Source organism: Castor canadensis, chromosome 6 (assembly GCF_047511655.1).
Source record: "Castor canadensis chromosome 6, mCasCan1.hap1v2, whole genome shotgun sequence".
Classification (NCBI taxonomy): domain Eukaryota; kingdom Metazoa; phylum Chordata; class Mammalia; order Rodentia; family Castoridae; genus Castor; species Castor canadensis.
Window position 1 is genome coordinate 26,382,089 of NC_133391.1, and position 15,914 is coordinate 26,398,002.

The 15,914-nt window shown below is 37.7% G+C and overlaps 1 protein-coding gene and 1 long non-coding RNA gene across 2 annotated transcripts in view; one reads left to right on the plus strand and one right to left on the minus strand.

The window, feature by feature from the left end:
- Window positions 1-15,914, minus strand: part of LOC141424026 (uncharacterized) — a 219,913-nt gene that overhangs the window by 32,476 nt on the left and 171,523 nt on the right. The window lies entirely within an intron of this gene.
- Window positions 2,204-15,914, plus strand: part of Slc15a5 (solute carrier family 15 member 5) — an 80,059-nt gene continuing 66,348 nt past the window's right edge. The window contains exons 1-2 of the mRNA XM_074075991.1: window positions 2,204-2,564; window positions 7,918-8,140. Of these exons, the coding sequence (XP_073932092.1) occupies window positions 2,204-2,564; window positions 7,918-8,140 (584 nt within the window). The remainder of the gene's footprint in view (window positions 2,565-7,917; window positions 8,141-15,914) is intronic.

A 15,914-nucleotide genomic window follows, 5' to 3' on the forward strand; every position in this document is an offset into this window, starting at 1 on the left:
AGTAACAAAGGAACAGGAACAACTCAGTTCTTCTGCTCCCAATTCAATGAATGGGAGCTAATTATTTTGTCCCTATCATAATATTGTTGTCAGCTATTTCCCATACACAGCTAACTCTAATAGCTTTATTTCTGAGTAAGTGACTCTCTTGAGTTACCAAAAGTCCCCCCAAGCAAGCACACACAGGTGGCTTCATTGCTTCAAATGCCCCCCAAACCACAGGTTCCACAGCCTAGAGCCTGTTCTTAGGCAAAAAATTCAAACATGGTCACCATCATGCCCTGCTTGTGAATGACACTGTAGTAACCAACTGCCTGGGGCTGATTGTGTCACAAGTGAGCACCCCCTCCATCTGGACCAAGAAAAAACTTAGGAAAACTTAATCAAACCAAAGATTGTCTGCCATGACGTAAGTCTTTTACGGAAGGATGAAATTATCATGGCTCCTGAAAGGCAGGAGCCACAGAGCTACCATGTTCTCCTTCGGGGCCTCATGGATACTCCCTTCTGGGTATTGCTATCTGAGTGATTCAGCTTCCAGTATGTGAGTCATTCCACACATGTTAAAATTGCAAAGGAAAACCTGGGCATGGTGGTACACACCTATAATCCCAGTTATGTAGGAAGCATAGAGTAGGATGACTGCAGTCTGATACTGGCCCTGGGGCAAAAACATAGACCCTATCTAAAAAGTAACCAAAAACAAAAAAGGGGGGATCTGGGGACATGGCTCAAGTGGTAAAATGCAAGATTTGAGTTGAAACTCCAGTACTGCCAAAAAAGAAAGAAAATACAGAGGAAAAAAGTAAAAGGACTACCTTAGACCAGGTGTAGACCCCTCAGGCAAAAGAAAGGGGTACTCTGATGAACGGCCCAATCATGCTCTCAGGTGAGCCTCATTCCCCAAAGGTAAGTTGAGTACATTTTGGAGTTTAGAAAGTGCTCGTGTATGCCCATTTTTCAGGAATAACTATAAATAACATCACTGTTCATACTAAACTGCATGATCACTCTACAAAGGTGAAAAAAGGGTATTATTGCCAAACAGGGAAGAAATAATCCTGATCAGATACAAGTAGCTCTCTGTACAAATAAACTATTAGAGGGTATCAACAGGACAGGATTTCTGTCCAATCTCTAAGTCCAAAAGATAAGAATCAAAGTCTAAACTCTTTATCAGCCTTTGAATTTTAACTTCGACGTGACAGTAATATTCCTGAACTCCTGTGTTAAATTATTATGGCTTTGATCCAATAGTGTCACTAGCCAGCTTCCTATACCCTTGCATCTAAACCTCTAAATGTTGAGACGTTCTCTTTCTCTGCCGCTTTCTTAGCTTAATTGGTGCCCTCTTGCTTTCCAAAATAGAATGCTAGCCTTGTTCACCCAGCTGGAGGGTCAAGGTGATACCAGATCCAATATTCCCCAAAGCTTGTGGAGGCTGGTTGCTGTATTCCTGATTATGGATTAATAAAGAAGGAGTCAAATGGCGCCTTTGATTCTGATTTCCTCTGAGAGGCTGTTGAACAAGCAGAGGTCAACATAAAGGAAGCAGAATTTTGTTTAATATTTCCTCTGTTCATTAGTGCACTTAAAATTAGTTTCTTGTAAACTCTGCTTGTTACCTAAATGTACTAGCACTTTTGTTACCTAATTAACTTTCTTATCAGAATTCCAACCAAAAATAACAAGAAATGTAATAATGATAAGGTACTCTGCCCCTCCAAACAGATTTCTTTTTACACTTTATCTCTTGGTACTGTTCTGGCTTGTTTAATTAAAATATCAGAAATTATTAGTCTCAAATTATTTCTTGATCTAGTGCTCAAATTCCCCTAAAAAAATGTTTCTTCTACCTCAGTATTTAAGCCTTTATCAGTGTGAGCAGACAAGTTTCCTTACATATACAAGTAGATTCATGTATTTCAATATAATTCAGGAGGAAGAGCCTAATTTTAGTCTCTAATTAAACAAACACGTCAGATTTGGCTATGTTAAACAACGAATGTTCAAATACTCGTGTCTTCTCTCCTGTGCTCCTGGTTCATCAAAATGAAGAACATTAATGTGGAAAAAAAAACTTAAGAATTTTTAGCATGGACATGTGAAATTCAAAGCATCATACTTATTTTTTCATTAAAGGAGGGAGGGGAAAGTCACAAGTCCGAACCACTAACCTAAGCAGGATTCCAGGAAGGTAGTCATGTCTGTTACAGACTTTGCAATAAATGAGGAGAAAGTAGCCTTAAGTCACTGTGTTGAGAAGGAGAAAACCGTAAGACACAGTGCTTATTTTTTGCCATCATACTCTGTGAACAAACTTCACTTTGGAATCTGCTTGCTTCTGGTGGAGCTGTGTGAGAGGTTTACCTTCTTCGAGGTCGTCTGCCACACAATTCCCTTTTGCACGGTGAAGCTCGGCTATCACAATTACCAGGCAGCCATTGTGAACTTGTGTTTTATTGGAACTTCCAATCTTACCCCTGTGTTTGTGGGATGGCTTGCTCGTGTCTACATAGGAAGAAAGAAACTGGTGTATATTTGCTTATTTCTACATTTCCTAGGTGAGTGTGCCCCTCTGACTGGATTATTTGCCACTTAGCTAAATAAGTTTTTTTGCCAGAATTCTTAGTTTATGTTATTCCCACCCTGATGAACAGAGTAAGAATGGTATTTCAATTGATTTCATTCTGTATATTATTTAAGATGTTAGTAAATATCTGTGTGCTTTGATACTATGTCACTACATTTATTATATTTTATAATAATTATTTATTTACATGTTTATCTTCTATTCTTCTTAGAATACCCTTCCCTTTTTACCCCAAGCCCAAATTCTTAACAAAATTCTATGCAAAACATGAAATTAATTTGCTTCACAACTAAGATGAAATGTGCTAAAAAGGTTTTTAAAGTTCATGTAGAATAATTAAGAAATGTTTTTATCAAAAGGTGTTTTTTAATTATCATATAGTAATTAAGACAGCCTGTAAAGGCATGACTTCTATATTTTTAACTATGGTAATGTGCTTTAAAAATGAGTGAATTTAGACATGGGAAAATGACTATATCTAAGATGTTTGGAAGTGAAGTGATTGTGAGAAGTGCTGGGGAAACATGAAGATAATTTGGTAAGAAAGCAAGTTGATGAATAGTCTAGAATTTGAAGCTGAAGCACTCAAGAGATTCTTCTTAGATAAGAAGTCACTGAAGATATAAAAATCACATTTGAGAAAAATGTTTTTCAATAAACAGGGTAGAAAAACACAGTGACAGCTTAAACTGGAGAAGAAAAGTCTCAGAAAGATGGTCTAAGTAATGGAGTGCCAATTCAGGAAAGAACATGTGAACACTTAATAAAATCTTGGTGTCTAAATAAAAGCATAGATATGATGGGAAACCAAAATTACCTCCAGGGTTCTGAGCTGAAGAATATGGGAATGGAGTATGGTAAGGCAAATGAGGAAGGGATGGATGGATCTTGAGTGCTCTGTAGATCACAAAATTTCAGTCAGTGTTAAATTACCATTCAAACTGATTAGAGTATAATGTACACTTGTAAACCTCACTGTCTAAGTTCTGTGAAATAAAGACTCGCCACATGCCAAATATTCATTCAACCTTCAGGAGGTGTTTATTTATTTATTTACTTTACTTGTTTGTTTCTTTATTTATTTTAGTAGTATTGGGATTTGAACTCAGTACCTTGCACTTGCTAGGCAGGTACTCTACCATTTGAACCATGCCACTAGTCTTTTTTACTTTTAGTTTTCTTTTCAGATAAGAGCTTATGTTTTTGCCTACACTGTCCTTCAATGGTGATCATCCTACATCCTACATCTGCCTCTTGAGTAGATGGAATTACAGGTGTGCACCATCACACCTGGCCTTAACAAGTATTTCTTATTGACTACTCTTCACCAGGCATTGATCCATGATCCAGGAATACAGTAGAGGGGAAAGATAGTCTGTTGCTGCTAAGTTGACTTTTAAGCAAAGGGAGACAGAAAGTAAAGAGACACCGTGCCATGTGGTTATAAATGTTATGACAAAAAATAGGACTGGGTAAGGGAATGGAATGGAATAGACAGTGCTATTTTGTGTGAAGGAATGCTTCTGATAAGGAGACATTAAACAAAAAACAAGCAGTTTATTGTCTGTGACTTGGTAGCAGACCACCTTGGAGTATTTGGTAACTTCTTGCCTGACATGGTCATTCCTATCAATGTAAATTCCAAGGCAAGTCACCAGACCAGGACAGCAATCTTAACTTTGGGATTTGCCAAACAAAAAGCTAAATAATCAACTCCTTGACCACTAATTTTCTGTCTTTTTTCTGTCTTTTTTTGATGGCACAAGATTTGAACTCAGGACTTTGAACTTGCAAAGCAGGTGCTGTACTGCTGAGCCATGCCTCCAATCCATTTTGTTCTCATTATTTTGGTGATGGGATCTTTTGAACTATTTGCACTGCTGGCCTCAATCCATGATTCTCCCTCTGTCAGCCTCCCAAGTAACTAGGATTACAAGCATGAGCCACTAACACCCAATTTCCATTCATTTTCTTATTACAAGTTATTTCCTTACATCCTCACTCATGACTGCCAGCAAATTCCAACTTGTCACTAAATATCAAAGATTCTATCAGAAATGTGTCTTTGGTCTGAATTGCCACAAACTTAGCTCAAAATAGTTTTTTTTTCTTCTTGTCACGGCCTAGTTACTGGGCTAGTACTCATCAGTCTGCCTCCAGTCCTACACGCCATTCTCCCACCTACCTTGACTTCTTAAAAAAATAAACCTGTGTTGGCTCTAAAAAACAAAACCCAAATTTATTAATTTAGACTATAAGAAAGAGCCTTTATAATGTATACCAAATTTACCTCTACAGACCTGTCCAACCATGCTGAACTCCTCCTTGACAGCTTCCTGGCTTTTCTCATCTTGCATGTTCCTCTCTCTGACATTGCTACTATTCTGATCTTTTCTCCCATATCCAAATTTGGAAAACCCTGCTGCACTTTCAAGACCCATTCATTGTTAGCTTCCTGTGTTCAACCTCACTTGATCATACCTGGTTGATTGCACTTACCACTTTAGAATGTCCACCTGCATGTCTGATTTTTTTATGGACTCATTTGCATCTAGAGAGAAGACAGGGACCACAGCCACCCCACCCACTGAACAGAGGATATGACATATCATGATATTTTGTAAAAAGTGAACAGATGCAGCAGGCCTGTTCACACAGGACACAAGAGTACACTCAAATGCAAGATGTTTTTATCAAACATGTCAAAGGCTTGTATTTTTACTACATCAATTTTACAGCAGATAGAAATAAAGTTTTGATCTAACAAAATCAATATATTATGACATTTTCTCACAAGACAGAAGTGGACTGCCTTTCTCATTCACACAAAGGTAACATATGGACTGAAAGTATGGTGTCCTTAAATAAAGAGTTGGGGTGTGAAGTAATTTCTCTGACCATTCTGTTTAAAGAACCCTTTGCCTAGCCAGGCCTCGCATCCCCAGAGGGAGGACTGAACGGTGGAGAAAGAACACTTCCATACCTGCCTAACCTCGAAGTGAACATTCCAGACTTAATAGTTTAAAGGGCCCACTGGTAAAGTGATCTGTTATGAATAACAGTTGAGTACATATGCTCTTCACATTGTAAATTAGGAAAGACAGAAACATTGTTCCCATCTTTCAACTATACAGGATTTATAATCTATGTTAAGAAAACTGAGCACATAGACAACTATGTAAAAATTCATACCAAATTAGTGTCTAATTATTAAAACAGAGAACAAAACGAATGTGGAGAAGCCAATTTTTACTAGTCAAATTGGCAAAATAACAACAGTAATAATAATAATGGGGCTGGAGATGTAGCTCAGGGGTTAGGTGCATGGTTAACATATGCAAGGCTCTGGGTTCAATATACTGTCTAAACAAAAAGAAAAAATGAGTTGTGATAGCTAGTATTAATGAAAGTCATCATATACAATGATGTGGGAGAAATTATGACTTTTCTAAATGACATTTGTTAGTGGCAACTCATGCCTGTAATCCCAGCTAATCTGGAGCTTGAGATCAGGAGGATCATGGTCACAAGCCAGCCTGGGGAAAAAAGTTCTCAAGACCTCAGCTCAACCAAAATAAGCTGGGTGTGGTGGTACACACCTGTCATCCTAGCTACTGTAGGAAGTGTAAATAGGAGGATCGAAGTCCAGGCCAGCGCAGACATAAAAAAAGAAACCCTATCTCAAAAATAACCAGAGCAAAAAAGGGTTGGGAGTGTGGCTGAAGTGCTAGAGCACCTGCCTGGCAAGGATGAAGCCCTGAATTCAAACCCCAGTACCACATCCTCGCCCCCAGAAAAAAAGCTATAAAAATATGAATGTCATTGACTATAAACTCAGGCTCAGGAAATAATCAAAGATTATACAAAATTTTTGTGCCCCAATGTTCTTACAGCATTCATTCACAAAAGTGAAAAGGGATTTTTAAAACAAATAATGGTTAGAATTTCATGTCATGTTTAGAAAGCATGTTGAAAAAAAATGCACACATAAATCATATAATACATGCATAAAACATTAATAATAAAAGTAATATAAATGAAATAGAAATACATTAATATTTCCTCATATTTTTTGGTTATATTAAAAGAATCAGCAGCATAATCTCAATTTGTTATTTAAATAAAATATATTCATAAACATAAAATTAATGCTAAAGATTATCTCTGGACCATGAGATTATGGGAGTTTTGTATTATTTTGGGTGCTTAGCTGCATTGCTTAAACTTTCTTCTTTTTTTATTGAAAAAAATATATTTTTTATTCATATGTGCATACAATGTTTGGGTCATTTCTCCCCCTGCTTAAATTTTCTGAACTAAGAAATATTGCTTTTCTAATCTGGTGTGGAGAAAATGTTATTTCAAAGAAAATTGATGGTCTGACCATTTGATGACAGGAAGTCCAAGAAGAGAGAGATTACATCTGGACCACCCTGCAACAACACTGGGCAGGTCATTAAAATCACTGCCTGTGTTTCTTTTTTGAAAAACGGAAGTAGGAAAATCTGTCCTCTGACATCACAAATTTTTGTAAGAGGAAACAATATGGAACATGAACATGCTTTGCAAAATGTGAAGGTCTTGCCAAAATGCATGGAATTGCACTGTAATTTTTATCAGTCAAGGAAACTCATCCAATGTGGTCCCTGTGGGGTGGAAGTCAGAAGGATGCTCAGTGCTCCTCTCTCACTTTATGTCTCCCTCCTTTCAACCAGTTCTGCATGGCCCAGGTCCCACTTCTGTGTGCCCAGCCTTCACCCTGTGCTTCAGGAAGGCTCCATCCCGCTACATGGGAAATTAATGTAAGAAGGACACAAATGAAGAAAGAGAAGTAGGAATGGAAGAACCAAGCTGTGCTTCCCTCTACTACATGCGCTTCTTAGAAATATTTAACAGATATCTGAGATCATCATGTTTTCTGTCACTTTATGAACAAATAACCCTTGTTAATAGTGACTGTCTTGCAGGAGATATGGGACAGATACCTTAGTTTCTTATGTGACTCATTTCTGAATTATTTTCATTTTGTTAGAAATAGACCAAATTTGCTTATACATTCTGAAGAGAAAAAGATGGTTTCGGCTTGAAAGGGAATAAAAAAGACCAAAATTCTGGATTAGTTAAGATGCATAATAAAAGAAATTTTCACTCAGAAAAATCAGGCTATCCCCAAAGTTGTGAGGATTAACGTAAATATTTTAGCAAGACAATCACATAATGATGCCACTGTCAGAGGAGAAACCTTATTTATGATGTGATTTGGTGAGTCTGTGGGTCTGTGCTATATGCTCTCTCCTGTTCTTTCCTTTTTTCTCTGCCAACAGGCACTGCTTTGCTATCTGTGATTACATTTCCCTCGGAAGATTTCTACTTAGGTGCTTATCACGTGGTTAACAACATTCCCACAAAGGAGCAGAATGGACTGTTCTACACAGCACTCCTGACCATTGCCCTGGGCACTGGAGGAGTAAGAGCCATCATCTGTCCACTAGGTACCTACGGCTTCCAAGAGTATGGATCCAAGGAACGCATATCTTTTTTTAACTGGTAGGTAGCACTGGTAAGAAGAGAAAACAGGCTCTTGATATGCCTTTGCTTTGTATTTTCTCATGGTTTGCTCTCTGGTTCCATTTTGATAGCAGTAGTTTGGTCTTTGTCATTGCCTGGACTGGGTAAGTGACAATGTGATGACATCTGTGACAGTGATTCAGTCAATAATCATGGCCAGATACAGATCACTGTGACTTACCAACACCTTCGCAAGACAAGTAATTAATTCATTCTCCAACTATAATGATGTGAAGTGCTTTGTTGTGTTGAATAGAAGATAGCTTTGGAGCTAAACAGGCTTGGTGGAAATCTCAACTCTACTTAACACAAGCTGTCTGACCTTGACCAAGTCATTTTTTCTCTACTCTTAGTTTATTCATTTCTGAAGGCAACAATACTTCTCTGGTTTTATTATTGCCACCAGAAAACTGTGTACATCAAAGGTGATCAGAAAATGGTAGCTGTTACTAGTTATGTCTACATTCTAATACACTAATTTGGCAAGAATTATAACTTCATAGACCAATGGAAAGAGTTGGTAAAAAAAAGAAAAGTATTTTATGCTTTGTTAAAACACCAGCCAGCACCTTTGCTTCACATATGCTTCACTGAACACTAGAAAGCTTATATTTCATGAAAACCAAGATGCCTTTCTCTGAATCTTTGTCTTCTTCAATGAATCCTTATAGTTCATCAGTTTATGTGTGTTTAAAGGAACTGATTTTTATTACAAAGTAGAAACTCAAGAAAAATGTGAAATTTAGATCTTAAGGAAAAGCAGTTCAGAATTTAGTATATAGTTTTTTTCACCAGTGGATGTCAAGTAGATATGAGATACTGTTATTGTTTGGATCTAAAATGTGGCCCAAAGTCTTACAGGCTTGGTCTCCAGCCTGTAGCATCTTTAGGAAGTGGGGCCTTATGGAAAGAAGTGAAGTCATGGGGGGTTAATGGGATTCCAGCTCTTTCCTTTCCTTCTGTTTGCTTCCTAGCCACCATAAAGTAAGGACCTTTGTTCCTCCCCTTTCCCCTCATCATGATGCACTGCCTCACCATAAACCCCAAAACTATGATCCAGCCTGCCATGGACTAAAATCTCTGAAACTGAGCCAAAACAAGCCTTTCCTCTTTTTAAGTTCATTATTTGCAGTATTTTGTCATATAACTGAAAGCTGACTCATACGAACCCACTTTTTATTCCTTTTTTTATTGTGAAATGGAATGCCAACATTTTTCTAAGATATTTTCTTGTTATCATTGTTAGCATTGGATAAAAACAATGTACAGAACACATCAAACAAAATGGTTAAAGAAAAATCATTTTAAAGCATCCAATGAAAAAAAGTTATAGTAAATATTATCTAAGTATATTTAGCTATCCAAGTTAGTTCTTCTTCCTCTGTCCCTTGTCTTTCTCTCAGCCTCTCCCTGTGGAGAGGCTGATATATATTATAAATACAGGAAAATAATGGAAATATTACCAAAAGCTCGGGCCATTCCAAATTGAGCCCCAAAGTCAGAACAATGCAGCTAACCAAAGGGAGAAGATACTCTTTAATTTCTTATAGTAAATTCTGCCTCCTTGACCTGCCCAAAGGAGAAGGAAAAATTCTCTTTTTTTAATTCTTTTCAGAAGTTTTAATCCTTAATTAGCAATATCATTTTGATTAAATAACTCTCTAGAGGATTAAGACTGGAGAGCAATCAGTTGTTCTGAAAGATAGCTCTGGAGAATTTATTGTAGTGTGGTCTGAGTCATTCAGAGTTATGTTTAATCAAAGTGACATTTCTCAGTGTTGATTACAAAGGAGATATTATATGAATGAAATATTTCCTTTGGGAAACAGAGGGCTCCCCATGGACTTGTGCTCCAGGGCTTTGGGAGGGCAGATGGGGAATAGGATGAGGATAGGGATCAGGGTGAAGATAAGTTTCCACAGCTGTGAGATGCCAGGCCAAATTAGGAAGAACACATGTAGATTGTTTAAAATTATTTTCTAATTTTATTTAAATCTCTGATAAAAACAATCATGCTGTCTTTCAAAAAACCAAAAGTTTTTTTTTCCGCCCCCTCCCTCTCCCAAAAAAACAAAAGTTAAGCATGTAGCAATGTATATAAAGAACCAGTGTTACTCTTTTTTTTTTTTTCTTGTTATACTGGGGTTTGAACTCAGAGCCTTGTGCTCTACCATTTGAGCCATGCCCCAGCCCTTTTGGCTTTGGTTATTTTTGAGGTAGGGTGTCTTTTCTTCTTGGGCTAGTCTAGACTATGATCCTCTTATTTGTGCTGCATGGCTGGGATGACAAGTCACGCCACAGCACCTACCAATTAGTTGAGATGGGATCTAGTTAACATTTTGCCCAGGCTGGCTTCAAACCACTGTTTCTGATCTCTGCCTCCCAAGCAGCTAGGTTTACAGGTATGAGCCACTGTGCCCAGCCAGAGTGCTATTCTTTAGTGTGATTAGTATAGTGGCTGGCTGAGTGGCTCAAATGGTAGAATACCTGCCTAGCAAGTGTGAAGCCCAGAGTTCAAACCCCAGTACTACCTTGAAGACTGGATGTAGTTACATCTTTTTAAAACGTTTTTCCCAGTATAAATACTAAACTACAGTACAACTTTTATATACAAACTAAAGTACAGTACAACTGCATCCACTTACCACAGTTTATAGATATGAATGCTGTGAGTGATAAATCTGTTCCAGAACACACTGCAGGAGTTGGGGGCAAGATGGACAGAGACTCCACTGGACAGCTGGCAGAACCTGGCTTGGTTACTTAGGAGTCATATGACCTCCAGCAAGTTCCTTGACTGCCCAGAGACAAAAATGGGAATACTTTGGAGGGCTGTTGCATTGTTTGTATACAACTGTCCTCAGAAGTATTCAAATTCTGATAGCTACTTTTATTGTTATTATCAAATAATGAGTAAGTCCAGCTAAAATCATTACCTTAATGCTGGGGAAGAGGAACCCATCTAATAGAAGGTCATCTTTAAAATGGACATTAATTCATAATGATCTGTTTCTCAAAGTCAAAAGAGCCCTAAAAATTACAAGTCTAGAAAACATGACAGATTTCCATAATCCTTTAAAAGACAACTCACCATTCAAATCTGCAACCATGGAAGTTCGTGTTCAGTCCTGCTTCCAGCACAGATGTCAGATGTTCATAGCTGTGAGACCTTTAGTGAGATGTGTCATTGCATCTCCACCACGTAAAGCTCCCAGTGATCATGCTAAGCAAATAGACTGGAAGTTTCAGGCACCGAAAGCACCACTTCCGAGTAAGACTGCCAAATGTAGTGAGAAACCCACTTCTAGCCAGCAGTACCATCTGGTACTGAATCTCTCTACTATGTATATCATTGAAAGCATAAAGCGATACTCCCTGAAATTAGGAAGCACAATTATGTGCCAATATCCTTGTGTCATATCCAGATCAGAATCTGGCCCTTCCAACATTTTCCAAAATCTTAGGTGTACAATTATGAGCCACCACACTGGAGATAATTTAGGGAAATACACCTGTGCAGGTTCTTTTCTGGAAGCAAAAAGATGGTGGGTAATTAAGTCTGTTCATGGCCATAATTTTAAATTCTACCACAATTAACCTCCAATCTCGCTTCACATTTCTCTACTTACTTCACCTGGTAATTTGCATCCTATCTGCATATCACAGTCTGTTGCTGAGGGATTACTAGAATGAATTACACATGATTAAAAGCCTAAATAAAATATTGGCAAAGTTTGTCTGAAGACAAACATTCCATCTCAGAAATTGACCCTACATGATATCTGTCCCATACTGAAAAGTCCTGATTTTAATACTTACTCAAATACATGTTTTATCTAAAGGACACACTAGAGGTAAAATTGTACTATCACACAACATTTTCCAGAGCTGTTTCCAGTGATTTTTCTCAACCCTAGACACACATTAAAGTCCGCTGAGTATTCTTTAAAAATGTACCTGTACCTGACACCTACCACCAGATGTTTGAGGTGAGAACCAGGGAACAGAATATTTTTAAACTGCTTAAATAAAGTTGAGAACCATTGTTCTAAAATAGTGTTGCTGATTCTAATTCCTCTAAGGACCTGTTAAAAATGATTCCTAGACCCTACCCCAAACCTCCTGGATCAGAATCTCCTATGTGGACCATTAGGAATGCACAATTTACAAAAATGCTGTTATAGGCTCTTCAAACTCTTCTGACTGCTGTAACAAATTACCGTGGGTGGAGTAGTTTATAAGCAAAAGAAATGTACTTCTAAAGGACAGGGTGAAGTTATGGTGAAAGCCCACTTCTGGGCTGCAGATTTTTCAACTTCTGGTTGTGGCATAGGATATGAAGGCAACAAAAGAATTTTGGAGGCCTCTTTTGTAAGGGATCTAATCAGGAGGGCTCCTCTCCATACAAGAATCCCCACCTCCCAAAGTCATTACCTTGGGGGTTAAGAGTTTAATACAGGAATTTGGGGTAGACAGAAACTTTCAGACCACATAATGTACTTCAAGTGATTGAGCAATTTTGGAAAACCATTTCATAACCATAAAGACAGGGAATTGCAGGCTCATTCTAGAGTTTCCTTCAAAAAGAAATGGAACTAAACTTTGATTGAATACCAACTGTGTGCTGGGTTCATAGCAATTTTCACCTGATTTTCATTGGGTAGATTTCTAAATGTGAAATCTACTCAATTGAGAAATTCTACATAACTCTTAAGAAGAGAAATAAAATTAAAAATCTCTATATATTCCTCATGCTAGACACTGGAGGCTCATGGCTATAATCCTAGGTAGTTGGGAAGCTGAAAATCAGGAAGATTGAAGTTCCAGGCCAGTCCAAGCAAAAGAGTTCACAAGACCCCATCTCAACAGAAAAAAAAAAAAAAAGCTCAGCTTAGTGGCATATACCTGTCATCCCAGCAATGAAGTGTAAAATTGGAAGATTGTAGTCCAGACTGGCCTGGGCAAAAAGCAAGACCCCACTCCCAAAATAACTAGAGAAAAAAGGGCTGGAGGCATGACTCAAGTGGTACAGCACTTGCCCAGCAAGCATGAAACCCTGCGTTCAAACTCCAGTACCGCAAAAGAAATAAAATCTACATATATTCTTCAATACCAAAAATCATAATTTACAAGGTACATTTTACCCAACTAGATGAAAATGGGTCATAGAATAATCTTATTAATACTCAAAATAACCTCCCAGTTGTATCCTAAGAAGTAGCCTGTAAATAGATTTGAAAAAAATCACTGGAACTTCAAATATGCTGTTTGTGCTGGTACTAGGAACGTTAACAAATGCCCCCTACCACCCAAGTAACAACAGGTACTTCCTCCTCAACCTGTGCCAAACTATAAGCTTTCTGCACATGCACTCAGAATTCTTCTCCAAACACAGATAACTGTGGAAACCAAACAATAGTGACAAAAAGAAACATAAAATACTTCTGTTTCTCATTGCCTCCTGTTTTGCTTAAGCCCTGCTTGGTCTCTCTTAAACCTGGTAGGTACATGAGTCAGAATTTACTTATATCAGTAAATTAATGTAGCTCAGAGATCAAATACAAGACAGAGGAAATGACCCATGGAAACATTGTTCAAATTAGGGTGTTAGCAAAAGGAGGAACAATGAGATAACGGGAATAAAAACAGGGAAAAGGGGAGTAAGGCAAAGTAAAAAGCACAAGAAAAAGAGGGAAGCAGTTCCAACAGTTCTCTATTAGAATATAACTTCTATGCCCAGGCATGGTGATACATGCCTATAATCCCAGCTACTCAGAAAGAAGAGATAGAAGAATTACAGTCCCAGGCCAGCCCCTCTCTGAAAAAAAAAACAAGCCGAGAATGGTAGTGCAGACCTGTGATCTGAGCTCTTTGGAAGATGGAGGTAGAAGGATCATGGTCCAAGGATGCCCCTGGGCAAAAGCATGACCTTATGTGACAAATAAACTAAAGCAAAAAGGGGTGTGGCTTAAGTGGTAGAGCACAAGCCTAGGGAGTGCAAGACCCTGAGATCAATCCCCAGTACCTCCACAAAAAAAAATGTGTATATACAGCTGCTACTTCAACCTCCCTGATTATTCATGAAGTCCAATGATCTTTTGTTCAATTGACATTTCTTTAACAGTTCTGCTGGGGGAAAATGACAGATAAAAAGGAAGAAATCCAAAATTTCCTTTTACTCCTTGTTTGCTGTATATATTTACATTGCTGCCAGAATATTCTTTGAAGTATTTCACTGGGATCACAGTTATGCTAAAAGAAGCATAACTTCCTTACACCATGAAATCAGCACCCAAGTGTTTCATTGTCTCTCTGAAACAGTTCAGTTTTATCCCATTCATGACTCACAAATCTCATCAGGGAATTACCTTAATATTGTTCAATGCAGAATAAAATACTCACTCTGGAGTCTTTAAACTGTTCACTAATGTTATGAAAACCAGAAACTGCAGAAAGTATACTTCCCTTTCTTGATGTTAGGAAGACCATTTTAAGGTATTTCTCTTAAAATCTCTTAAAATACTTCTGCGTCATTTCAAAATTGTTCAGTCTAAGAAATGACCAAATACACGAGTGACTTTATAATTTTATTCAATAAATTAAATGAAAGTTTGAGAGGGTTGCTCAATTTTTTTCTATTTGTATTCAACGCCATAGAATCATAAGGACAAAAAAATTACCACATATACACTTCCAGTTATTTCCAGTTCCCTGTCTGTATTTAAAAGCAGACTAAAGAAACATATTTTTACTGCTGCTTTCAATTTCCCTTAATCACCGGTATTTGTTTTGCTTTAGTGCTTTGCTCTCTGACTTTCTGTGTGAGAGGTGCTTTATATATTCAATTTGCTAGTGAGCTATGAGTTGAAAGGAGTCTTAATGGTGAGCTCAAAGCCTGTGGATTTTTTCTTTCTTCTTTTTTTTTAAACAAATGATACATATGTAATTTCACCCTTAATTATCTATGGCTTGTCCTGTCCATGGATCAACAAAGACACATATAAAACAAGCCTGTGCAAAGCAATTCTTTCAGAAAATTACACAATCAAATAGCTTGGTGACATTTGCTAAAGTACATTTAGTACTTTATGTGAAATCCCTTCCTATACACAGATATTCAGCACTATAATTCTTTGGTTTCTAACTACCTTTTGCAAGATTTAAGTCTCAGAGTAATTGTGATTTTCCCTGACCCTCTTGGGAACAGGTCAGTTTACATCATCATGCCCTGTGCTGAAGAGTCACAGGGATTTTCTCAACAATGCTTAAGATTAAAAAGTGGGGAGGAGGCTCCTAAAGATTCAAAGAAATAGACTATAGCTTTCAGCTTCAGTTGCTTCTGCCATAATTCAGGTTAGGGCTTGAAATAGCATGAAAGTGAAACCTGAGACTGGATGCAGGGGCTCTACCCAATTGTTCTAAAAAATTCTAAACTTGGTATCTCACCTATATTGTAATAAGGAAGCTCCAGCTAGTGGATTACTGTCAGTTTGCTCAGTAAAGCTACCTTTGGCATTTTGTTACTTTCCCGTGTCGATCACGAAGAGTTTTTCATGTTTGTTTGAATGAAATGCCATTAATCGATGAGTCACTTACTATCCATTAATTGTGGACCTAGTACTGTGCTAGGTCCTGTGAAGTTGAAGAAGTAGAGGTAAAGAAAAATTGTTGTTCTCAGTAATCTATAAGTGAGAAGCCAGAGTGACAAAAGTGGAATTGGAAAATGAACATTTGCTTTAAAACAAGAAGATTA